This window comes from Musa acuminata, chromosome BXJ2-7 (genome assembly GCF_036884655.1).
Source record: "Musa acuminata AAA Group cultivar baxijiao chromosome BXJ2-7, Cavendish_Baxijiao_AAA, whole genome shotgun sequence".
NCBI classification, from domain to species: Eukaryota; Viridiplantae; Streptophyta; class Magnoliopsida; order Zingiberales; family Musaceae; genus Musa; species Musa acuminata.
In genome coordinates, this window is record NC_088344.1 from 11,966,431 (window position 1) to 11,992,283 (window position 25,853).

Sequence of the window (25,853 nt, forward strand, 5' to 3'; positions counted from 1 at the left end):
CCATAATTCTGATAACGGACGGCTCCAATCCGATCGTTCGAATCCATCAATGATTGATGTATTCGTATTCATATCACCCCCACACGTACACATATCCAACACTAATGAGCTGTGTTTGCTGTGTAACTACATACTGTTCGACATTACAAAGATGCACGATAATAGAGTGCAAATGTGCAGTGCTGATATCAGTTTTTTCATATGAATCAGAATGGTGATAAGCTAAAGGACAAACAGTACCAGGAGGAAGATCATCTCTCTAGACCTTGTCAGTATGCCTTCGGAGATTCAGGTTATTTTTGTTTCTTTTTCTCCCAAGCAGATCAACCTGCACCAAAGGGATGAAAACATTTCAAACTAATACATAAATCGACCAAACTTCATCAAACATATCCGAAAAGCCTTACACGGAGGTCACTCAATCTATGATGCTGAGAGCACTGATGCAATAGCCAAACATTCCGAAATCATCTGATTTTACTTAAAAAGAATATTTTCATGAGAAATCAGAGAGCAATTACCAGAACAGAAATCTTCTTTCGGAGACACCCCGATAGTTAAGATCATATGCTGATAATTTAATCTATCATTTTTGGACTATACTAAAGATGACTGCTACCATTTAGTTACCATAGTCACTCAATATTTCTTGCTTTCTACAATTAATCGAAAGAAATTATGGTTAAAAAGTTCCTAAAGACATACATAGTTATACAGAATTTTGAAAAAGAAACCCCATTTTGGTGCAAGGTCCAGCAGAAAAGCTGATGTATCAATTTCCTAAAGACATACATAGTTATACAGAATTTTGAAAAAGAAACCCCATTTTGGTGCAAGGTCCAGCAGAAAAGCTGATGTATCAATTTCATGTATTCCTATCAAAAGCTCTCTTTTGGAACTGGGAAAATGCAGTTTTAGTCGAGATAAAGTGTTTCTTATAAAACTATTAAATTGTTATGAAACACCTGCAGTCACTTGTTAAATTTGCTTGTAAATTGTTCACTTATGATTTGATTGTAAATTTAGCTTCAAATTTCAAGTCCCTTGTTATACTTGACAATTCCAAACACTGTTTAAGTTCCCAATCCGCGAGTTTCTCCCCAACCACACCTTAAACATTAGTTTGGTAATAGTGTACCAAACTCACATAACAAAAGTTACAGGTTCAAAATCTCATCCAACATAGTTGACATTGTCAGCTAACTTAGTTGGTAAGGACTTCGGTAGTATATCGCAAGGTCCTGGGCTCGAATTCTGCCTTCACCCTTTACCCTTTATGAAAAAAAAAAAAAAAAATCTTTCCAACCATACTTTTACTAAATTAACCTTGTCTCCACATTTTTTCTCCCCCAAAATTCTTTCCTCCAAAAGTTCAACCAAATCGGACTGTGAAATTTTTATTCTTTGAATGCTGGCTAACATACTAGATGTCTAAGGTGTATAAACCAGATACAATTTTCTTTTGGTAATTTTACTTTGCTTTTCAGGAAAAAAAAGGTCCATATTAAGTTCAATCATTTTGGAAAACCTTTGACTTGCAAGATTGGAATATGAGATAATGGATATACTCAGATAAGCAAAATCATAGCAGCCAGGAAAATTATATAACTCTAACATATCATTATAAATGTATTGAAAACACAAAATGGGGCAACTCAAAAAGGATCTAGCTGATAAAAAATAACAAAGAAACCTCAAAGTGTTAATATTCTACTTACTGAACAATATAAACTGAAGCAGATCAGATTAAAACGGGTTTGGTCATACTACAATGCAGGACAATTTTAACTTATTTCTCATTTGAATAAAATTTAATAATTTAAAGGGCATTTTGTAATTGTTATAAGTTGTCAGATAACAACAATTTCCATATTTCTTCATTAATTATCAAAGTTACTCAAGGAAAAGAAAAATAAAGTCAACAAAAAAATAAAAAAAATTGCTTTAGTTCTAGTTGATCTTATTTTTACAAGGACATTTCACAATTTACAAAGATAGAAACCTACCGATCAAATACATTATCAAAAAAGGAAAATTATCTGTTGAGAAAAATCTAGAGAATACACATGAATGACTTGATTTGATGTAATTTTATCATTTCCCTATTTCTATAAATATGTATATATATATATATGTATATGTATATATATATATATATGTATATATATATACATACATACATACATACATATATATATATATATATATATATATATATATATATATATATATATATATATATATATATATATATATATATATATTTGTTCTTGTACTTTGGAAGTTTACAAAAAAAAAAAGAAAAGAGATTATAACTGTGATATAGACAATCAATTATCATATTAATGGATCAATAGTTCTATTTTGTGGATTCTGTGAGTGGTGTGAGACCCATTCTTTCTAATTTTTAATGGTATGATTTAGCCATCCAATTATGAGACATATGGAAGTTTGGTCAAAGGCTCAATATATTTGGGATATTCGACCATCTATTGGATTTGGTAGTGGCACCATATCAAGAAAAAAGCTGTGGGTTTCTAAATTCTTGGCTTGTTGGATACATTAATGCCAAAGTTTTAATTAGTTTTTAGACAACTCATCACTTCTTGCTATTTAAGACAATTTCTTATGCTCGATATTATCTCCTTATCTCATTGTTTATCTATTGATATCCTATCATATATAAGACCTTCAATAGATATGCATATAAGAAAAGGGATTATATAGACAAGATGTTGGCACTTAGCGTACCATAGGATGTGTGAGAATTGTATGACAAAGGCCTTTGTTATGCACACACATATGCTCATTCATTTCAATCTATCTCACTGTAATTGATGTCTCATTAGATGCATGCACCAAAAATTGCTATTCAACTTTGGATTTTAGCAAGGGCTTAAATAGGCGCTCGGGTGAGGTGAGGCGAGACGAAGCCCGAGCATCTCAAGGGTCGACTAGGTGACGTGCTTCAATGAATTGTCGCCTGGGCGCTCGCTTGAACCCAAGCTTGAACCCAAGCGCTAGGTGCCTCGAGCGAGCGCTCGATTCAAATGAAGCGACCGAACCAAACTTTTAAGTCTGGTTTGGTTAAACACTAGCTAGTTAGTTCGATTGAGCTAACTAGCTACTTTCTTTTACTGTACCCACAAAACCCGCCCCCTGCACCCTTGCATGACCCCCAGCCATCAACCCTAATGCAACTTCTGCCTCCACCGTTGACGCTTTCTCTACTGCTGCCTCCGTCGTTGACGCACAGGACCGAGGCTTCCTCTATTGCCGATGGATGGGTCCGACGGTCTAGCATTCGTGCGTAGTTCCTTCTGCTACAACTGCTTCCATGTGCGATTCCTTCCACTGTAGAGAGAGAGGACAACAACTTCTTCAGCCACCGACGGACACCTTTGAAGCTTCCTCCGCTGATGACATTACCATCCACAGCTTTTGCCATTATCGCTGTTGCCGTTCGCAGCTTCCTCTGTCACCATGGCTATCATTTGCAGCTTCCTTCGCTACTGTCGTCGTCGTCTCAAAGTTTCTCCATCACTGTTGCCCTCTCATTCCTCACTTTCCACTGTCGGTGACACTTTTCTCCCCCTTTAACTACCGTTAACAGTAAATAATATACTGTTAACAATAGATTCTTAATTACTGTATAAAACAATCTATATTTAGATTGATAATATATAATTTAGATTTTAACACTACTAATCTCTATTTATTTAAAATTATTATTAGAGTTTCAGGATTAATGATAAGTGTACAAAGCGATTTAGAAATTTTTTTAAAATATTCAAGAAAGGATCCTGCCTGAAAATACAATTATCTAAAGGATCCTAAAAATCCTAATACAATTACTTGCATCTTTTATGATAAAACTACTAGAGGTGGTATTTTTCGTGCAAAACAACATCTAGCAAAGAAATTTCAACAATGCATTAGCCTGCAAGAAGTGTCCACCTGATGTAAAAGAAGAGCTGCTAGCTTATATGATTGAAAAAAGGATATAAAGGAATAAATCTTATGAGCTTTTACCGAAGGATAATGTAAAACATATTAGAGATAATGAAGAAGATTATTACTTTGAAAGTGTCAATACAAGTGAGAAAAGAGCATATTATAGAAAAGAAAAAGAAGCAATGGCTATTAAGAAGGCAAAAAAAGGATCGATGGACTTATATATGTATCAAGGATCACAAAAGCAACAAGGGCAAGTAGGAGCAAAGTTAAGATAAACAAATATAAGTAATGTTTGTGATAAAGAAATAAGGGAAAGAATAATTTAGCACATTACTTGCATTTTCTATTAGGCTAGCCTTCCCCTTAGCACTTATCGTCAGTGATTTAAAAAGCGTTAGGCGCCAAAAGACGTTAAGGTCCAAAAACGCCCGAGGCGCTAGGCGCTCGCCCGAGCGAAGCAAGGCACTAAAATATAAAAATATATAATATAATTAATAAATATAATTAATTAAAATTTTAAATAAAAATATGCTATTAAATTAAGAAAATTAACAGTATTAAAATCAAAATAATATATTATTAATCTAATAAATACAAATACTATTATTAGTATACTGTTAACGGTATACTGTATACTATTAACAGTATACTGTATACTGTTAACAATATATTGAAGGAGAAGAAGGAAGAAGAGTGTAAGGGGGTGCTAACTTAGAAAAGATGAAGCAGCAGCGGTAGTGGGAGCGGGAGTGTAAGGAGGCAGCGGGAGTGGGAGCGACGACAACGACAACGAGCAGGGTTAGGGTTGGGCAGCGATAGCTGATATCGGTGCTTTAGTTGGTTCGATTAAACCAATTAAAGCACCGGAGACCGAACCAGACCTAAAACGCTGGTTTGGTCGCCTGGTTTAACCCAAGCGCTCGCCCAAAGCACCCAGCACCTGGGCTCGGGCGAGCGCCCAAGCGGCGCCTCTTTGAAGCGTGCCGCCTGGAAGTGAAGCGAGGCGAGGCGAGGGCCTCGCCTCGCCCGAGCGCCTTTTTAAATCACTGCTTATCGTTTAGACAATTTAAAGAAGATAATTGAAGCTATTGGAAGATATGGTGGGGGATTAAAACCTCCAAGTTATGATGATATGCAAATTCTACAAAGTTGGATTATACAAAAGACTTATTAAAAGGCCACAAAGAATCATGGGTAAACCATGATTGCTCTATTATGTTAGATGCTTGGACCGATAAGAGACATATGAGTATAATTAATTTTATGGTAATTGTTCTTTAGGAACCATGTTTGTGAAGTCAATAGATGTATCATCTTTATGAAATCTAATGAAAAGATATATGACAAGTTTGTGGAAGAAATTGGTGAACAAAATATCGTCCAAGTTATAACTAACAATGGAAGCAACTATGTGTTAACTAATAAGATTTATCTTTTAAATTTTTTAATCTTTTAATTGCTTTGTCTCCAATTTGAATGAAAGGACTATGCGACTCTTAAGTCTTATCAATTTTGTTATCCTTTGTTTTAGGTAAATTACTTAAAGTAAAAAGACAACACTTATATAAGACTCTATGTGTGGCACATTGCATTGATTTAATGTTTGAAGATATTGAAAAAAATTTTAAAATAAAAAAAACTTTAAAAAAGACAATCTTTGTCGTTGGATTTCTCTATAATCATACTGGAGATTTGAATATGATAAGAGAATTCACAAGCAACAAGGAATTGGTGAGATATTGTGTCACCCAATTTGCTACTTCCTTCTTGATATTACAGAATGTGCATCGTAAAAAACATAACTTGAGAAACATGTTTACCTCGAAGAAATGAGTGACAAGTAAATTAGCAAAATAAGCGAAAGGTAAGAGGGCCAACGATATCATCTTAATATTATCTTTTTGGAATCTTATACTTTATATATTAAAGGTAATGAACCTTTTTGTTCGAGTCCTTCAATTGACAGATAATGTAAAGAAACATACAATGAAATATATTTCTGAGGCTATGAATAGAGCAAAGGAGAATTCAAAAATATTTTGATAAAAATGAAGAGAAGTATTAGAAAATATTTGAAATCATTGACGAAGAATTGTTAATTTCATCGTGCATTATAAGCAGCAAGATATTATTTGAACCCAGAATTATTTTATAAGAACACCTTCGTTGAGCTTGATGCAAAAGTTATAAATGGGTTGATATAACAATGCATTGCAAGATTGATTCCAAGCTTTGAAGTGTAAGATAAGATCATACGTGTATTATTTTTACATAAGAATGTCGATGATCTTTTTGGAATTCCAATGACAGTTCAATATATGACAACTACATCCCTAGGTATTAATAAATTGATATAATTAATTTCATGTATAGTGTGTAATTGCTAATAATAAAATAAATTTTGCAATTGAATGGTGGAGTCTATTTGAAAATTCCATCCCGAATGTTATGAGCGAAATTGGAGTGTATTTGAGCATGTAAGGATCATAGAATATTTTGTTTTAATTAATCTATTCTTTTTTAGATAGATGTATTAATATATTTTCAAATAATATGACATGACAGATTCACATAAAGAGAAAAAATATGTTAAAGCATCAATGATTACATGATCTTGTTTATATAAAGTATAATCAAGCATTGAAGGCTTATCATGATTTGCCAAATAACATTGATCCAATCTCATTATAAGACATTGATGATTCAACTGAGTGATTGGTAAGAGAATGGGTGCGAACTTGCAAGATACCGAAGATGAGCTTGTATTTGAAGATAACAACTTGATATGGGGAGATGTGACAAAAGCCTCAAGTGTTGGAGAATTATAGATATGTACAAGACAGATAATGAAGGAGAAAATGAGTACAGAAGCTTTAAGCTCATCTCATACTATTGTCGAAGAGGAGAAAATATATTTTGATGAAGATGGATGAGAGGAAGAAAAAGATGATGATATGTTTGAGAATGACGATGTTGATTATAATGATAATTAAATTCGATCCAAAACTTTATTGTCTTGAATCTTTTAATATTTTGTTATTAAAAGATAGATAATGTGTTATGTGACTTGTACTTTAAATCTTTTTAATTTAATATTATATTTTAATTTATATAATTATATTTATTAATTATATATATATTTTTTATATTTTAATATTTCAGAGTATCTCGCTTCGCTTTGACGAGCGCCTAATGCCTCGGGCATTTGGAGACCTTGGCGCCTTTTAACACCTAACGCTTTTTAAATCACTATATTTTAGCATACCATCGTATGGATCTGTTTTGATGAATCCTCTTTAAAACCCCTTGTATATAATTATATAAGATCTAATTAGTGAAATAAGAATCCTTTTGATCATAATTAGTTTTCAATTGGCCAATAGGAATAAACTACTATGCAGATAATAACTGACACAGACATTATAAAGGCCATGATCAATTGATCACACAGATTCCTAGATTGCAAGACACCAGATACAAGATCTATCATACTAGAAGCGCATGAGGTAAAGTTCCCAAGAGAAGTTGAGAGGGCGAATGTGTGCTCCTACAAGAGAGCATTAATTTATAAAGATTGAAAATTTGCCAGATGAAAGAAGACACTGTGGAGGATCAGCTGAAACAAGCCTTGCCAACAACAAACAATCTTTGTTTGACCAAAAGGTTCAACATCAGATGGAAGACCTAAAACGTAACATGATAGAAACTTGCACAAAAGGTCATGAAGAAGTAGCAAACAGATATAGCCCTTCATAAAAAGTAGAAACATAATAACAATCCAACAGTCCCTGTTTACTGATAATTAACCCTACAAAATTCCAAGGATAGCATTCTAAACATCCAAAATAACTCGAAGAAAATCAAGTGAAAACAAGAAGTAAATCACATAATGACTACCAAAGAAAAGAGAAAAGAGAAAAATAAAGAAAGGTTCCAACAACGTACAGAGAAGCAATCAATCCTTGGCTATCTTCTTCCTGGCAAGCCTCGCATTGTCGTACTCGAACTTGAGCACGTTCGGGACGTGCGAAGAGTCCTTGATGTAAAGGAATCTCCCGATCGCGCTCTCCTCCACCGCCGGAAAGTAGTCCACCAGCATCGTGTTCACAATGCAGAACCACCCCCCACCGAGCACCAGCCCCAGCGTCGCTCCCGCGGTAACCTGACCCATCGATCAAATCAGATTGAATCTTGAACAGATCCGGGACCTGCGATGGTAATAAAAGAAGAAATACCTGGGGGACGGTGTGGTAGCCGAGGTAGACGCGGGAGTATAGGGTGAGGAAGGCGGAGGGCCAGGGGAGGAGGGCGAGGAGGCGCCTGGAGCGGGGTGAGGAAACACCGATGCCGTTGAGGAGGCATAGGAGGGAGAAGTAGGCGGCGAAGAAGAACATGTACTGGGAGTGGCTGGAGGGCCAGCCGTGGGAGTCGCAGACCTCGAGGGCGGCGCACATCGACGAGGGGCGGGACTGCTGTATGGAGGACTTGATGAGCTCGTTGAGAGCCTGGGAGAGGAGGAGGCCAAGGAAGAAGCAGAGGCCCTGCAGCTCCCGCCGGAAGAGGAAGTGGGAGACGAAGCCGCCGAGGCTGATGAAGACCGGCATGAGGGACACCCACGCCAGAAAGTGGCCCAGGGCGTCCCCGCGCCGGTACCGGACGTGGGTCAGCGTGACCGCCTTCAGCACCGCTGCCGCCGACGGCGTCCCCTCCATTCCCCCGGTGGGATGGGACGAGGAGGGGTTCGGGTCGATGCGTCGGCGATCGGCGATCGGCGATGGAGGTGGGTGGGAGGAAGGTGTACGACCTATTAAAACATTAAATGTATGATCGAATAAATTGACCGACCTATTCAATTAATGACACGGTAATCTGAGATTTTATGCGATGCCATCGCACCGAACAATCACAACCACACAGACGACAAGTGGCTTTCCATTAGGCACATGGTTTGCACGTGCAATGATCGACTCCGATTTGATCGGCTTTAGTAAGGCCCAATGGGCCGATAAATCGGACATGAAACTGGGATTAAATATAATTTAGTATCGGTTCAATTACATAACAAAAAGGCACGCACAGCAATATGGGAAAAAAAAGCAACGGAGACAGAAAAAAAAAAAAAACTGTAATAAATACAAAAGAAAACCCGCCTATTAGAATTGTTATTTATCTTTTTTATTTCCCTAACATATTCCTCGGCGTCCGAATAGATTGCAGCCCTCTCCGTCAAATCGATCGCGAATACACTGCCGCTTCGCTCCTCTTGGAGTGTTCTCCGTATGCGTTCCGTCTCTTCCTCCTCTTGCGGCGATCGGTAGCGCCGGATCCGCGGGCCGCCGATCTCAATCTCCGCCCCCCGCGCCATGGAAGTCGGCCCCATCTCCTCCGCACCCCGCACCGTCGAGGAGATCTTCAAGGACTACAGCAGCCGCCGCGCCGGCATCGTCCGCGCCCTCACCCACGGTCCCCTTTCCCCTTTCTCTTGATCTCTTTGTTGTTGTCGTTCTTCTTCTTCTTCGTGTTGTTGTTCTTCGGCTGACCTCTTTGACGACGCCTTGTTGTTGTCAGATGTGGACGAGTTCTACGCCCAGTGCGATCCGGGTGGGTTTCTGTCGGCCTTCACCGCACGGATCCGGCTTATTTGGTGTTTCTGCGTGTTTGCTTGACCGGATTTGTGGGTGGTGCAGAGAAGGAGAACCTGTGTCTGTACGGACACCCCAACGACTCGTGGGAGGTGAACCTCCCGGCGGAGGAGGTGCCGCCGGAGCTGCCGGAGCCGGCGCTCGGGATCAATTTCGCGAGGGATGGGATGAATCGCCGCGACTGGCTCTCGCTCATCGCCGTGCACAGCGACTCCTGGCTCTTGTCTGTTGCTTTCTATCTTGGGGCGCGCCTCAACCGGAACGAGAGGTATGGGTTTGATTCAAATCAGCGCGTTACTCTATTCTGTTGTTTGAGCAGGAAGTATGAACAGGAGGTTTGAGAGTCTTATTACCTTTTGTCGAATATCTCTAAATGCATAGTAGATGCGTTGGCTCGTTTTGATGGTTACTTGATTGGAGTTACAAGGTGGACATATGACTAATATTAGACCATAAGTAAAGAATATCTCTGAATCTGTGCGTTTATGGGTTGATATTATCGGACATGAGGTTAATGTGTAGGTGGGAAATACCTGAGAGATGTGAAATTGCTGATGCTTTGTCCTAAGTATATTCTCTCCTTTGCCCATTTACTGATTTGAGAAATCTAGTTGAAATAGATGGGGGATTAAATGGTCTTTCTTTTGTGTATTTTTCTTTTTGTGTTCTTCCCAAATGTATGCCATCATTATATTGACTGATGTAATCGATTGCAACTAAAAAGCATTGCATTTACTAATCGCATACACTGTTTCATTGAAACCCACTTCAGTTGTAACATTTTCAACAGATGGTATACCCCATTCCAGAACAATCTAATTTCACTTTCTCCCATACCGACCACAATATAGAGAAATTTAAGGAAGAGAAGAAAAAACTTTATCATTCTTTCATTTTCCTTTTGCTATAACTTTATTCCAATATGGTATCAAGAGCTCTTGACTCTTGTCCTATGGTTGGGTAGTTTGGCATGATTGCTGAATTTTTTAGTTTTGTGAATAAAGAAGGTTGATGAAGACCTGCTTAACACATACACGAGACCTGAAAGATTGGTGTTCATTTTTCTTTTTTCATTTTTTTGTTGAAAATGAAGATCTTAGTTGAGATTAAGAATATGATTCATGCATGAATCATTTATTATCTATATCGTTGATCCAATAGTAAAATAGAACACAAAATGATTTCCAAACCCCTATGTAGTTTGTTTTCTGAATAAGTTGTGCATGTATCTCGAACTTGCTCTTTTACATGAAAAAATGTGGAGACTACTAGAAGCTAAAGAATGAGTTGGATGACATAAATGGACCTATGGTCCAGAACTATGTGGAGCTTGTTTTAACTGTGTTCATTCTGTGTTGATAGTATCAGAACCAATTTTTTTGCTCAATGACTTAATGTGAGCAAGGAAGTTAGCAGACCATCACAAACATGGAAAGCTAGACTTCAGGAAGGCTTTTGATGTGGTTAACTGTTGCAAATTGTCTTCAAAGTTCTTATCGAGGGAATCCTGCTAAGGAGATAAAAGACAATTATTTTGGTTGCTGGTGTTGGCAAAACACAACCAAATCGTGAAACAACCAATCGTTTATTCTTGAATTTTTGCCTCACCAAAGTGATGGCCGGAGATTTTTGTAACATGGAAATACACCCTTATATGAAGTTCCACCCATGTTCTGGCATCACACTCAGAGATTGGACATGAATATCAATTGCCAGGTGTGTGGTCATTCATGCAAATTCGTATAAGCTGTTTAAAGTACAAGGGTGCTGCCAAGTTGGATTTCCATTAGTGAAATATGTATAAAGTGATGTTCATGGAGTAAAAAGGAGCATGGTACGTTAGTGAGAATTTTACCATGGATGATTCACTGACCTGAGCACCTAGATTGTGAGTAGAAGAAACCAGTTGTATGCATCAAGTGTTGTAGAAGCATGTTGGTGATTTATGTTGCTTATAAATTAGGATGATGGAATTGTTAGAATATCTTGGGTTTGATGTTTTGTTGCATCTGTCCCGTGTGATGGTATGTCAAGGCCTGGTGCATCTTTTGTTTTGGATCTCAGTGGAATTCTGCAACCCAAAGTCTTTGTAGTGGTTCGAGTTGTTAATTTTTTTTCTTTGGAGACTACAAGTTGCACATCCACTAGGATTTTGACATTCTTTTATGGCTTTCTATTATTTGGTAAAAGCAGTGGTTTAAAAAGCGCTAGGCGCCAAGATCCTAAAATGCCCAAGGTGCTAGGGACTTGCCCGAGCGAAGCGAGGTGCTTTGATAGTGGAACTTTCAGACGAGGAGAAAAGAATTGTTAAGAGGGGGAGAAAATAATTGTGCTCGAGTGAAGCGAGGGGGAGAAAAAAACTGTTAAGAGGGGGAGAAAAAGTTACCGACAATGGAACTTTTGGACGACAACGAAGGTGGTGGAGGAAATTGCAGACGACAGTAGTGGCAGAGATGGAAGCTGCGAACGACAACAGCTGTAGACGGCGACGTCGTGGATAGAGGAAGCTTCATAGGTGTCCATCGAGAGCGAAGGAAGTTGTGGTCCTCTCTTTCGATGGTGGAAGGAGCTACACACAGAAGCAACGACAGTGGAAGGAAGCTGTGGATGAAAGCTAGGCCGTCGGACCAGTTTGTCGGTGAGAGAGGAAGCCACGATTCACTGCATCTGCAGCAAAGGCAGTAGTAGAAAGCGTCGGTAGTGGATGCAGAAGCTGTGCTAGGGTTGATGGCTCAGGGTCATGCGGGGGTGCAGGGGGTTGCTTTTGCTGGTAAGAAAGTGGCTAGTTGGTTCAATCAAACCAACTAGCCACTTTTGGACCAAACTAGACTTTAAAGTCTGGTTTGGTTGCTTCATTTGAACCGGGCGCTTACCCGAGGCACCTGATACCTAGGTTCAGGCAAGCACCTCACTGAAGCACGTCGCCTAGCCCACCCTTGAGGCGCTTGGGCCTTGCCTCGTCTCACTCGAGCACCTAGGCGAGCGCCCCGGTGCCTATTTAGACTGCTGGGTTAAAGTCATTACTCCCAATTATAGAAAAACATTATTTTCTCAATAATAAAAAATATATCAGAAAGATATTGTTATTATATTATTAATCTACTGTACACTGGCATCTTATTTACCATCATCCACTGCATACATGATTTGGATTTGCATGACTTGAAATGTATACAAAGAACCCGCTTAATTGGATGTCTTTAACAAATAGAAGTGACTGAACTATGCTGAAGTACTAGTACTACTCAAGAGTGTACTGAAAAGTATGTTCTATTTATCCTTGGTTTTTGACTTGGGAGTGTAATGTTGTGGTTTAAGTTGCCAATTAGTCATATTAGTTTATGCGAGGAAGATGCAAGAATTATGAAGTCCTTCTCTTCTTTTTGATTTCTTTATATTGTGGTTAGTAAGTAAGAAAGCAAATTCAAATTGTTTTAGAATGTGTATACCAGCTATTGAAAATTTATAACAGAAGTGGTTTTTCATGAAACGGTGTATGTGATTGGTTCGGTGCTGTATATAAGATCATATACTAGGTATAGAATTTGACCTAAACCAGTATTTTCTTATCCTGACCGTACGTTGTCATTCCTGAACCAGTGATCGTATTATCTTGTAGCATTCGTCTTGTTAGACTGTTGGTTTTGAGGATTTGCACACATTTATGCTCTAAGGTGTCCACTTACTCACTGCTTTGGTTTCTGCATACTGTAAATGAAAATTAACATAGAAGTTCAAGTGAATGAACAGTTTGTTTGTTGTTATATATTGTTCGTACTAGCATGGAAGTTCCATAGTCCAATTGACTGCTTTGCCAGCTTGTCTTGGCACTCAAAAAGTATTTTATTCTCCTTTGTAATGACAGGAAACGTTTATTTAGCATGATCAATGAACTTCCGACTGTTTTTGAAGTTGTCTCAGATAGGAGACAGTCAAAGGAGAAGTCTAGCATGGACAGTGCTAGTAAATCTAAACTCGCAACCAAGGTGATGTTAGTTGAATCTTCTGCTTGTCTTTGCTTTCCTTCCAAATTTTTTGACCAATAACTAATTTTACTCCACAGAGATCAAGTGATGGACAGATTAAAAGCAACTCGAGGACAGCTGATGAGGGTTATGGTGAGGAAGATGATGAACACAGCGAAACCCTTTGTGGAACTTGTGGTGGAAGTTATAGTGCGGATGAATTTTGGATTGCCTGTGATGTATGTGAAAGGTGGTTCCATGGGAAGTGTGTGAAGATAACTCCTGCAAAAGCTGAGAGTATAAAGCAGTACAAGTGCCCCAGTTGCAGTTCAAAGAAAGGAAGGCAGTAAGAATTCGTTTACCAAGTAAATCATATTCCTCCATTGCAAACCAAGTAAACCCTTGAGACTTAGTTTCCCGTGATGTTAACTGTAGTCACTAAGTAGTGGTAGGGCCTGTCAAACTGTTCTCATCCGATACAGAATTGCAATGCTGAAGAAGTTTTTATCATTGTTATCTGTAATTTATATTAGATCTGGATTCACGTATAACTAGTCTTCTCCCTGTTTCTTTCCCTGGAAAATTGTGGGTTACTTGCTTGATTTCATCTTTTGCTATCACTTACCATGGATTCCCTTCTGGCAGTGAAATCAATTCAGCTATCTGTATATCCCAAATTGGTAAAACATTTTTATCAAAGGTAGCTGAATGCCTGATTTTTTTTTTCTTCTCATTATTTTATCTTCATTCATGTTGAGATTGGGAAGGAAATATGGAGAGATTGTAATTTTCAGCATGGTGATGGATTCCTCCATCAACACTAACAAAATTGCCTGCAGCAGGTGAGGTTTGGATGGATCAGTTCTGAACAGTTACCTTTTTAATCCACTCTATATAGCCTGAGGTGCCCACACGACTGTCCTCATGCTCCAGTCACATTTTAGAGTGTCTTGAATGGTTGTGCAGTGCAACATGAAGGTCCAAGTAGAACAGGCTGAGTTGAGGATCCTGTTATCATAGCTACCAGAGAAGGCTTTTCATGTCTAGTAGACATTTAAACAATGTTATAACGACATTTCTTTGTCAATCATTTCTTCATGTTTAGTACTAATATGATATATTCTGGTATATGCACATGCACGTGCCAAGAGTCACTTCAGCATCAATGAGGAGGTTCAAGACTAACGTGATATACTGTCTCGAGACACCTTGCCCTTGCGTTGTACAAGACGACGACGCATAGTACAGAATAGCTCTTCCAAGCTTAGAATGGCATCGTGCAGCGTGAATCCATGTAGATCAATCAGCGCTTACACATGAGGTACAAGTCAATTGCCCGAGGAGTTGATCGTCATTAACACTGACTCCCTGATCGACATAAGGGGGAATACGTCGAACGCTTCAACTCCTCTTAACCCCACTCAACATTGACTTGAGTTTTTGATGGGTCGAGTCGAGAAATTTCCCTTCCGGCTCTGGTCTTTGTGCAGGGACTTGATTGAGAAGAAACAATAACCCATCGAGGGAGAAACCACACTCGGGTGACAGCTTCGACCCGACATTGACCTCTTCTGTTCAAGCCTTCGTGTGGATGACTTTGCGTATTCGGGATAGGATCAATCCATGCTAACACTTCGGCCATAAGGTTTCCCAACAAGCATGGGTCCCTGCCCATGTGCTAAGTTGACAACAAATTTGAATTTGATCCTATCAAACATTTAATGGGATTAGGATTTTGATTGATTTAAGATTACAGTTAAATCCTTGAGATATTGTCCAAGAGTAGGTTCTACATCCTTACCCATTGCCATTATATTCTAACACATCGGACCAAGAAATCACAGAAAATTTTATCGGTTCTTGCAAGCTTATCTCATCCACGACCATCAGGAACAAGTCGCCGACGACGGAAGCCATGTCAGAGGACGAAAGGACAGAAACCTTAGTCGAAGGTAAACAAACGGGAACGATCAAGACTGCAGGCCGTCGCTCCTCCTCGTGTCAGGTCGGCATCAGGCCTTTTTCCTCCTCGTCTTTCTTGTGCGCGCCGAATGGGAGCTGCATCCTCCACGCCTACTATACTGACCGCTTTATTATTAGCTTGACAATTCCGGGTGAAAGCTGATGAACAGTCGTGCATGTGGAAGAAAACCCACTACCTTTTACAGACATCAACATCGAATCGTTTGCTTACTGTTCTCGAGTGAAAGAAAGGAAGAACGGGATGTCTATGCCAAATCGGTTGTGATATTACTTATCATTTGTCCCAAGCTTTGCTCTCTGTGCTCCCTCGTCGGGTCCTCATCGTTCTTCTTGGGATCGGAAGAGTGTCGCGGAGCAGGACGACGACGGGGGGGGCGGGGGCCGGTCAACTCCCTGGGATGGCCATGGCCTCGAGTGACTCGACCTGGGACTTGCCGCGAGGGCCCTTGCGCCGGATGAACAGGCGGTAGTCGTCGAAGGTCATGGGCCGGTACAGGGCGGCGCGGCCGGTCACCGTGAGGAGCTCCGGCACCGGTCCGATGGGGATGTCGCTCCTTGGGTTGTAGAAGAAGGCCACGGAGAGGCGCTCCTCCTTGGCGTGGACGATCGCCCGGTGCTCGACGCTCTTGTACTCTGCGTTGCTCAGCACCTAAGGACGCGTTCACACATACATGTGTTAATGTTGCATTTCTATTGTTTGATTGAATAAGGTACATATATAAATATATGTATACATATATACATACATATATATACATAAATATATATACATATATATATATATATATATATATATATATATATATATATATATATCTCGGTGATTGGACTTGCACTGTGTGCAGTGGTCCATAAGGTCTGATTGGGTGTCATTGGCCAGCTCAACATGGACCTGATGAACCGAAATGCATCTACCCTTGTTGTACCCAAGTGTTTCCCTCGAGGAACACAATGCAGCAGAGGATAGTGGTTCATGTTTTGGACTTTGTAGGTGCATGATTGTCTTCAGATGGATCCTCTAGTAATAGCGCAGGAAGCCCAAAACAGGTTTGTGCCATGGTTGGCGCAACAGACAGCAAGATGAGGACAGGAGAGAGCTCGATGACGAAGTTACCTGAATCTGATCGCCCACGTTGATGATGAAGGCGTTGGGGAGGGGGTGGACGGTGATCCACACACCGTCCTTGCAGACCTGGAGCCCGTGGACGTGGTCGTCCGCTAGCAGCACCGTCATGCCGCCGGGGTCGGAGTGCGGGGACAGCCCCAGCGCGAGGTCCGGCCGCGGGCACCTGGGGTAGAAGTTGACCCTGATGCAGACGCCCTCGTCGTCGCCGCCCAAGGCCTTCTGCAAGCGGTCGGCGTCCAGGCCCAGGCCGAGCGACAGCGCCCTCATCACTCTCCTGCACAGCTTCCTCACCTCCACGCCGTACTCGTCCGTCGCCTCTCTGGTCTCACGTGGGCGGGAGTCAGAATCGACTCATGGGAAGGAGCGGAAGCCAGGGTTTTGCGGTACCTCAAGCATGGTGGGACTGCAGGCCACTTGTCATGGTCTTTGAGATAGCAAGGCAGGAAGTGAAGGAAGTAGTAGTCTCCCCAGTCCAGATTGGCGCCCTCGTCGACCCCGAGCCGGCTGCCGTAGCCCTCGTAGGTCCTCGGCGAGTTCGCGTATCTCTTCTTTTCCTCCATGGGCAGATGGAAGAATCCCCTCCACGCCTCCCGGAACCTCCTCACCAGCTCCAGGCTCACGCCGTGGTTCACCACCTGGAAGAACCCCCAGTGCCTGCACGCCTCCGACACCGCCTCGACGACGCCGCCACCGGGCAGCATGGCGAGGTCGACGACCGGAATGTCGAGGCTGCGTGCGGCGTCGCCGACCGAGGGCCGCTGGGACGGCGGCTTTACGTAGCGGTCGGGAAGGGTCGGCGCCTCCGATAAGGACTGCACGGGGACGATCGGCTCCGGCCACTCCTGCAGGCAATCCATGAGCACCTCCAGTTGGGCAGTTTGCTTCAGAAGAGATGTGTGTGCTTCCTTGGATCCATCAGAGTGCAGAGATGAGGCATGAAAAGATAGGAGGAGGAGAGCGAAGAGGGGACGGGAGGAGCAGGTGGTGCAGTGTGGGTACACACGTACGTTGACAGGGCGAGGATGAAGGGGACGTGATCGATGAAAAACGTGTTATAAATGTGGAATTGCAGGAATGGGCATGTGAGGGGTTGTCATTGTGGGGGCTGTGAGAGATGCGTCGAGGAGAGGGAGACGACGCTCAGAGAAAAGATGCTCAGAGTCATCTCTGTCCACGTCATGTTCATCTATCCATTAATACATTGTATATATATATATATATTAATAACCTAAAAGCCTAATATCCATTAACGACTATAATATGTCACTGCATGCACCATGCAGCTCACCCTGGTTTGCATTTGAGTAGTCTAATATAAGTGAAGGGTTTGGAACTCAACCAGCCCTCTCACAGTGGAGGTGTGCGACTATGATCTAAAGGCGAATCTAATAAGGGTTCTCAGAATCCGAGCATAGATCCTTGGCCGTTTGATACATACTATAAGGTCAAGTTGTGTACTTAAGATTCATATTTAATCTGTATCTCATAATTCAGTGTCTTCTCTGTGACAAGCCGCTTCTTTCTCCAGTGACACTCCTACTCACCTCTCTCTCTCTCTCTCTCTCTCTCTCTGTGCATGCACCAGTTTAAGCATCATTCATGTCATTTTTCTTTATTCTTCAGGAAAAGGGTAGGTCGAGAAAATAATAGAGTTGCTGAGATAATAGTTTCTTGTAGATAAGATGGCAGATAAGAGCGAGTGGCTGGGAGTTTAATTGGTATCTTCTACAAGGGTCCACAAAATATAGCAGTGTCTGGGAGTGAAAACATGTCAGGAGCACATGGTTTACTGGAGACATGAGCAGGGGAGATGTCTGTGTCTTTTTAGTGCCCTAGAAAATTGTTTCCACTTGCTCCTTCCAAAGATCAACCCTATCTTTCCCAATTTGGTATATGGCAAATTTGACATGTGCAGGGGAGATGATGAACAGGTTTGCTCTTTGTACCCTCTCTCTCTCTCTCTCTCTCAGCTCTCCCTGGTTTCCTCTTCATACAAACAAAGAAGAGCTGCTGCTTTTGCAGTGTTGACATTTCCATAGAATCTTGTGACGATCTGAGGCCATAAATGGCTTTTGTGTCTTTACAAAGCCTTCGATCGATGAATGAAACACGGACCTCTTTTGGAGGAAGATGACCAGTTGTCTTTGCATGCCATGCCTAATCAATGCCATCGTCTTCAGCAACTGTAGCGTGCTACCCACCCATACTACGGATGGAGATAAGGATGGGCGATAAAAAGGGATAGCTTTTGTGTTCGGGTGATGTTTTCCTCTACTTTAGCGTACATAATATACTTGCAAATCTAAGAATTTTCACATGTATGTCATTATAATTAATCGATGTCTATTAACTAATCTTTGATCGTTGATTGATGTTCGTTCTAAATGGTATTAGCGTCCTTTAAAATTAAATATGATCAAAGAAACACATCAGGGGTACTTTAGGTATTTAATTTTTCCAATTTAACTATGGTTAGCTGTGGGTGTTTTTTTTGGATGAATGGTAAGAGTAAAATATGTGTGAGAGATTAATATTTGTGAAGCATCTTAACGTTCGGAATATTTGTGATTTAGTATTAAAGGAAATATATGTAAAAATTAGCTTCATGAGAAGATTTCCAATAGATTTAACTATCATTCACCAATTCATCAAACATGAAAGTATTTTGGATTAAGAAATTGCTTTGATCAAGTGAAGAGAACATATTCCATCAAGTAGTCTTTTGACTCACTAACTTGGATAATGTGGATGGGTCAAAATTTATCTTTTTGTTATAAACTTAATTGATTTTATCTAAGTCGTAAGTTACCTTTGTGTATTCATCTACAAAGGGTCAACTTTCTCAAAATCTTTTATCAGTCTTTACAAAAAGAGAAAATGAATTAGAAGAAACATTGGACTCGAGATCCTATAAATAGATATTTTAATAAATACTTAATAAATAATATAAATTATAAATATAAACTTTATAAGCTTTGAACGATTATGTGACAAAGGATTCGTCATGGTTAAAAGTCCCCATAAGTGCCCACATGACATTACTACAAAATAAAGTAATGAACTAACCATAGACACTACCCAAAAGCCCATCCAACCATATATCACTCGAGTAGCTCCTAGTTGTTGTATTGGATGATACTCCTTACCACTCTATGGAGCTAGAAAATTCCCAAAATGATCTCGCTTTGATGGCCTATTTTTGGACAATTTTACCTCTATGTGACGATTGTTGTAATATGCATTTATAAAACTAAGACGACTATAAAAGACAACCAAAATGAGGTTATCAAGCCTACTACAAACCCTCTACATGCTATATAAAGCATGAATAAAATCGAAAGATACCGATATACATAAGTATCACATCGAACCCTTTATACAAACTTATCCATGATATTTTTCCCTACTTATTTCTTCGATGTTCTTGTCGAAACCTTTGTGAATGTTGCATCTTCTCACATTTATTAGATCTTTAATATTATGCTCTAATTACAACGTATTTCTTGGCTTCCAACTACTCTCCGCCACTATTATTAAGTAGTTGAACTTTGACTCACCACCATAACTCCAACTCACTAATAACTTTGACTCTAGTGTTGGGTTGATCGAGTTATGTTGATCTTTGTTAGTTTTTATGGATCTCTCAAATGAAGAAAAAGACCTTGTTTGTTGTGCATCGGTCTTTTCTCTAAAATATCTCATGCTGCTTGAATTGGGTAGATGCGTGTTAAAGATTTAACGAGCAACACCTCAAAGATTTAAGATATTTCCTCTATAAAATTTGCCTATTGATTCTTCTTTTTCTTAGTTATTGCCTTTAAGTAGGTTCATATCACTTTTACTTTCGATTGATATTCTATTGAAAAATGAAGTAAACAATCTACACTCTATCAAAGTAGGAACACTTTGCACCGTTGTAGAGCAATCACTTACTAGAATAGTAAAACAACCCCAAAATGGCCCAGCTTACACGTGCCATGGCCTATTTTCTATAGGCTACAAGAAAAATGTTAAACATCTCAACACCCTAAAACCCCTACTGTGACACCTGGTTGGATGGGGGTTTGGGGTTGTGTTGGGCTGAATTCATAAATTCACACGTTAAGCCTACAGGAACTTGCCAATACACTCAACACTCGATGAGCAATCAATTGTATACTTATGATTGTTCGTTTGCTTTCCAAAGTACTTGTTTTCTCCTTCCTCTCATTTCTTTTTTGCACATCCAATGTTTGCTGAATTGCTTGTAAAGCTACATTTTTCATGAGATATCGGGATTTGTTTATCGCTCGCTTTCGAACTAATCAATTTGCTCTTTTACTAGTCTTTTAGGACTTGAATGAGGTTGCAACTAGGTTGACTCTTTATGGATGGATAACATAAAGGTGCCTCATGACTTAGGCAATTGTAGCTAAGTTTGTGACATTATGGTATCAAAGCGGATAAGTAATTTGAGCAAATAGTAAAAGTTTCATAATTTCACCATAATAAAACATTACGGCGAATCGAGCAACATGAGGCAAGCCAAACAATGGCCCCAAGTAGTCACAGGTGGGTTGCAAGTGCAAACTTGCTCTCAAGCTATTGGAGCAACTCAAAAGGAGCACAACAACAAACAAGACGGACGAGAAGTTGGCCATTCTTCGCGAGTGGAGGAAGCATAATTCATAGTGTCAACCAAGAAAAGAAACCACTATGAGAGACTTATTGTTGTGGAAACTATCTTGATATTATTGAAGTGAGTCTAAAGAAACTTTAAAGAGGATGCAAGGCTAACAAAGGCCTCTTGGTGTAGAGAACTTTAAAGAGGATGCAAAATCTCGGATCGACAAGGTTGAGTCTCTAGTAGATCGATTGACGGAAGACACCAAAGACTCCATACAACATCTATACGAAGTTATGGTGGAACTTATGTCCAGGATTACATTGTTCACAAGGGCTCTTAATATGAGAGGGAGCAATACCTACATTGCTCGGCCATAAAACTTAAGGGCACCAGAGCTGCATTGCAACGGGAGTGTTAGAGATGTGAAGGAGATCAAAAATTTTCTGTTCGATATATAATAGTATTTTTGAGTTACGAGGCAAGAAACCAAAGTTTCGATAGCAATTATGTATCTAAATAGAGATGCAAAACTTTGGTGGCAAACATGTTAAGAAGAGACCCAATAAGGTCGATGTCGAGTGGATACATGGGAGAACTTAAAGTGAGAGTTAAGTACCCAGTTCCTTCCCGAGAACATAAAGTTCGTTGCAAGAAGGAAGCTAAGACAACTCCACCAAAGTACTTCTATTCGAAACTATGTAAAGCAATTTTCTGCACCGATACTAGACATACAAGATATGTCCGAGAAGGACAAGTTTAGCTTCCTCAATGGCTTAAAGCCATGGACATAATAGGAACTACTTCAAAAGAATATCACCGATGTGATTAAGGTAATCACAGTTGCGGAAAGGCTAATCAACTTTTTTTTTTTCCTTGGAGGACTTGGGGAAGATAAATAATCTTTAAAAAATCACCTATCTAATTATTCTCGAGAAAAAGAGTCCGAAAGAAAGTAAAAGAAAAAGAGTTCCCATAAAGGGTGAAGCTCAAAAGGTAAGGCCGCGGATAATTCTTGTGTGGAAGACCGCACAATGTGCCCACAAAAGTGCCTACAAAAGCAAGTACTAATTGCATTCACAACATCAATCCATCCCCCAAGATCAAACATGGGCAAGACTATTGCCCTTAGTTCAAGTAGTTCAAAATCTAGTGGCAATGATGAAAACTCACAAGAGCCATATATGGGAGCAATGCATTTGTTAAATGCATTGCAAGGTCAAGTGGGGGACAACATAAAGACAAAACTACAAAAAGTAGGAAGTAGCGAGCTGATATATGTAAACATTAAGCTAAATGGCCAAACAACCCATGTGATGATGGACATGGGTGCTACCTACAATTTAATTATCGATCGAGAAGCAAAGCGACTTAGGTTGAACTTAGAGAAAAAACTAAGTCGAATGAAGGCTATACACTCGAAGGTTAAGTAGATAATCGAACTAGTAAAGGGGGTCCTCATCAAGATCGGGATATGGAGCGGAAGCACAAACATGATGGTAGTGTCGTTGGACAATTTCCAAGTGATCTATAGAATGGAGTTCATGCCCATAATGAAGTTGGTGCTAATGACGTTCTTGAACTCCCTATGCCTAATGGGAGATGATGACACCTGTGTGGTTCTAATTTCTCAAGGAGAAACCAAGGACCTACAATAAATATCTACTTTTCAATTGAAGAAAGAAGTGTGAAAAGGTGAATTAACTTTCATCGTTGCATTAAAACTAAAGCTACTTGATGTGGAGGCTACTTATGAACCTGTTATGGTGGTGAACGTTTTGAAGGAGTTCATTAACGTTATGCCACCCAAGTTGCCAGAAACTGTACCACCACAGAGAGGCATGGATCATCACATCGAGTTGGAGCTAGGAGTGAAGCCTCTATTGAGACCACTATACCACATGACCCATTTAGAGTTGGTAGAGCTTAGGAAGCAGTTAGATGAACTGCTAGGTAGTGGTCTCATCCGCAGTTCTAAAGTACCATTCGGAGCTTTAGTCCTCTTTCAAAAGAAATAAGATTGGAGCCTTCGATTAAGCATTGATTATTAGGCCCTAAACAAGGTGATGATAAAGAACAAGTATCCTATCTCACTCATTACTGACATGTTCGACAACTAGGCGAAGCTAAGTATTTATCTAAACTTGACCTTCGATTGGGTTACTAGCAAGTACGCATTGCTTAAAACGATAAAGCTAAGACTACTTGTGTGAATAGGTATAGAGTGTTTGAGTTCTTGGTGATGCTTTTTGAATTAACTAATACTTCGACCATATTCTATACTTTAATAAAACAACTACTCAAGGAGTATCTGAACAAGTTTATGGTCGTCTACTTGGATAATATCATCATTTATAGTCAAACACTTGAGGAGCATATCGAGCACCTTTGAACAAGTTTTAAGATTCTCAGGATGAACACTTTGTTCATGAAAAGGGAGAAGTGCTACTTTGCTCAGATGAATATTTTATTATGAGAGCATCAAATTGGCAAATGTTCCATTCAGATGAACAAATTAAAGATGCAAACTGTGGCGAAGTGGCAAACACCAAAGAAGGTACTAGAGTTGAAATCCTTCATTGGTTTCGTCAAGTATTATCGATGCTTCATAGCTAGGTACTCAAAGCATATAACTCCACAAACATAGTTACCAAAGAAGGAGTAGCCTTAGCGATGATCAAACAAATGTGAAGTGATATTCTAAGACCTAAAGGTTGTTATATTAGAAGAACCACTACTTAAATTGTTAGACTATGGAAAATATTTTGAAGTCCAGATAGATGCTTCGAACTTTGCTATATGAGGAGTACTTATATAAGAGAGTCACCTAGTGGCCTACGAGAGCTGTAAGTTCAACAAGATCGAGCTATTGAATCTCGAATTTTGATGATGAAATCAATCGATGAATTAATGATCTAATCCATGTGTTAAGAAAAGTGATGTAGGACTAACTACGATCGTGAAAAGAAAAAATAATTAAAAAAGAATCGAATGTTAGGTCGGAGTCAAAGATCAAACATCGAGCTAAAAGAATTGAGGGATATGCCGAAGGTTTGGATGATGCGTCGGAAGCTCACTAGAAGTTCGCTGAAAGTTCGTCGGAAGATCGCTGGGAGTGCGCCAGAAGTTTCGCCGGGAGTTTGAATGAATAATTGACATGTGGGATAACGAATTACTTACATTATAATTGTTTAGCATTAATTATCGTAGTTAGGGTTTCAATTTGAGTTAGTTTTAGAAAAAAAATCATACTAACTCAATTATGAGTCAATTGGGTACCACATCAAGCGGGGGCACCGCCAGAGCTAGCGGTGGAACTACCTGAGGCTCAACCTCCTAGGGAGTCTGAGTGGTGGTACCGCCCAGACTGAGCGATGGTACTGTCGGTAGTTAATGCTGCCAGACGATGGTACTGCCAGAGCCCAATCTCCGAGGCTCTGTCAGGAGGTGGCACCACCCAATGTTAGAGTAATGGTGGTGGTACCACCAGTACCCCGAAAACCCGGGATGATATATTTTTTGGCTCCATTTTTAAAGCTATTTGGGGTCTATAAATACCCATCTCATCTTTGCTCAACATATAGAACATTTTGAATGAAAATTAGTGTTAAATGCTATTGCAATTCCTAAAAGTTCCCTTTCTCTAGCTCTAAGTTTTGAATTCAGTTTGAGAGAAAGGTGAGTGAATTGTAAAGGTTGTTTCCTAAACATATGAAAAGGAGAAAAGGGTTGTAAGAGGGTAGTTGGTCTTCGCCCATAGAAATAAGACTGTTAGTAGACGCCAGTGGCCTCAACGGAGGAGAAATCGGGAGTGGACGTAGGTCACAACAACTGAATCACTATAAATTTGGTGTGCATTTTCTTTCTGCTCTTCATTACTATTATTTTTCTGCTTTAACTGCTTATTATGTTTACTCTAGATCAAGCACACTTTGATATCATTTCTGATACGGTTTCATTGAATCAAGCTTTTCCAAATCATTGAAGTTTTTCGAACCGACGTTGTTTTCCTAAAAATACTAATTCACCATCCCCTCTTAGTGTCAATTTCGATCCTAACAGTTGGTATTAGAGCCAAGATTTTTTTCATTTAGTTTAACACCTAAAAAAAATGGCCTTTACTAATAATCAAGAGGGTCTTTCTATTACTCATCCTCCTATGTTCAATGGAACGGACTATACGTATTGGAAAACTAGAATGAGAATTTTTTTGCTTTCTATGGATTTCGATTTATGGAACATTGTTGAAAGTGGTTTTGAAAAGTCTTCCAAACTAATGAATAAATGGAATGATTTAGAGAAGAAGACTTTCCCTTTGAATGCTAAAGTGATTAACGCATTTTACGCTCTTAATAAAAATAAATTTAATCAGGTTTCTATATGCGAAACTATATATGAGATTTGACACACACGAAGTCACACACAAAGGCACAAGTATGATTAAAGAGTCAAAAATTAATCTTTTGGTTCATAGCTATGAGTTGTTTTGTATGAAACCAAGTGAGATCATTGGAGACATGTACACCTGTTTTATAGATGTCGTCAATGATCTAAAAATACTTGTAAAAGTTTTTCTA

The 25,853-nt window shown here is 39.7% G+C and overlaps 3 protein-coding genes across 3 annotated transcripts; 1 reads left to right on the plus strand and 2 right to left on the minus strand.

The window, feature by feature from the left end:
- Nucleotides 1-33: 33 nt before the first annotated feature.
- On the minus strand, nucleotides 34-8,806 carry LOC103991740 (lipid phosphate phosphatase gamma). Its single transcript, XM_009411279.3, has 3 exons — nucleotides 8,193-8,806; nucleotides 7,903-8,119; nucleotides 34-328 (listed from the first exon to the last, which is right to left on the minus strand). The coding sequence occupies exons 1-2, from the start codon at nucleotides 8,667-8,669 to the stop codon at nucleotides 7,913-7,915; spliced, it is 684 nt and encodes a 227-aa protein (XP_009409554.2). The 5' UTR covers nucleotides 8,670-8,806; the 3' UTR covers nucleotides 34-328; nucleotides 7,903-7,912.
- Nucleotides 8,807-9,144: 338 nt separating this feature from the next.
- Nucleotides 9,145-14,171, plus strand: LOC103991741 (PHD finger protein ALFIN-LIKE 2). The gene is made up of 5 exons (XM_009411280.3): nucleotides 9,145-9,420; nucleotides 9,526-9,558; nucleotides 9,645-9,867; nucleotides 13,465-13,585; nucleotides 13,663-14,171. The coding sequence occupies exons 1-5, from the start codon at nucleotides 9,321-9,323 to the stop codon at nucleotides 13,912-13,914; spliced, it is 729 nt and encodes a 242-aa protein (XP_009409555.1). The 5' UTR covers nucleotides 9,145-9,320; the 3' UTR covers nucleotides 13,915-14,171.
- Nucleotides 14,172-15,344: 1,173 nt separating this feature from the next.
- LOC135617259 (jasmonate-induced oxygenase 2-like) lies at nucleotides 15,345-17,675 on the minus strand. The gene is made up of 3 exons (XM_065117301.1): nucleotides 17,061-17,675; nucleotides 16,662-16,992; nucleotides 15,345-16,196 (listed from the first exon to the last, which is right to left on the minus strand). Exons 1-3 carry the CDS (start codon nucleotides 17,528-17,530, stop codon nucleotides 15,933-15,935), a joined length of 1,065 nt encoding a protein of 354 aa, XP_064973373.1. The 5' UTR covers nucleotides 17,531-17,675; the 3' UTR covers nucleotides 15,345-15,932.
- Nucleotides 17,676-25,853: the final 8,178 nt, after the last annotated feature.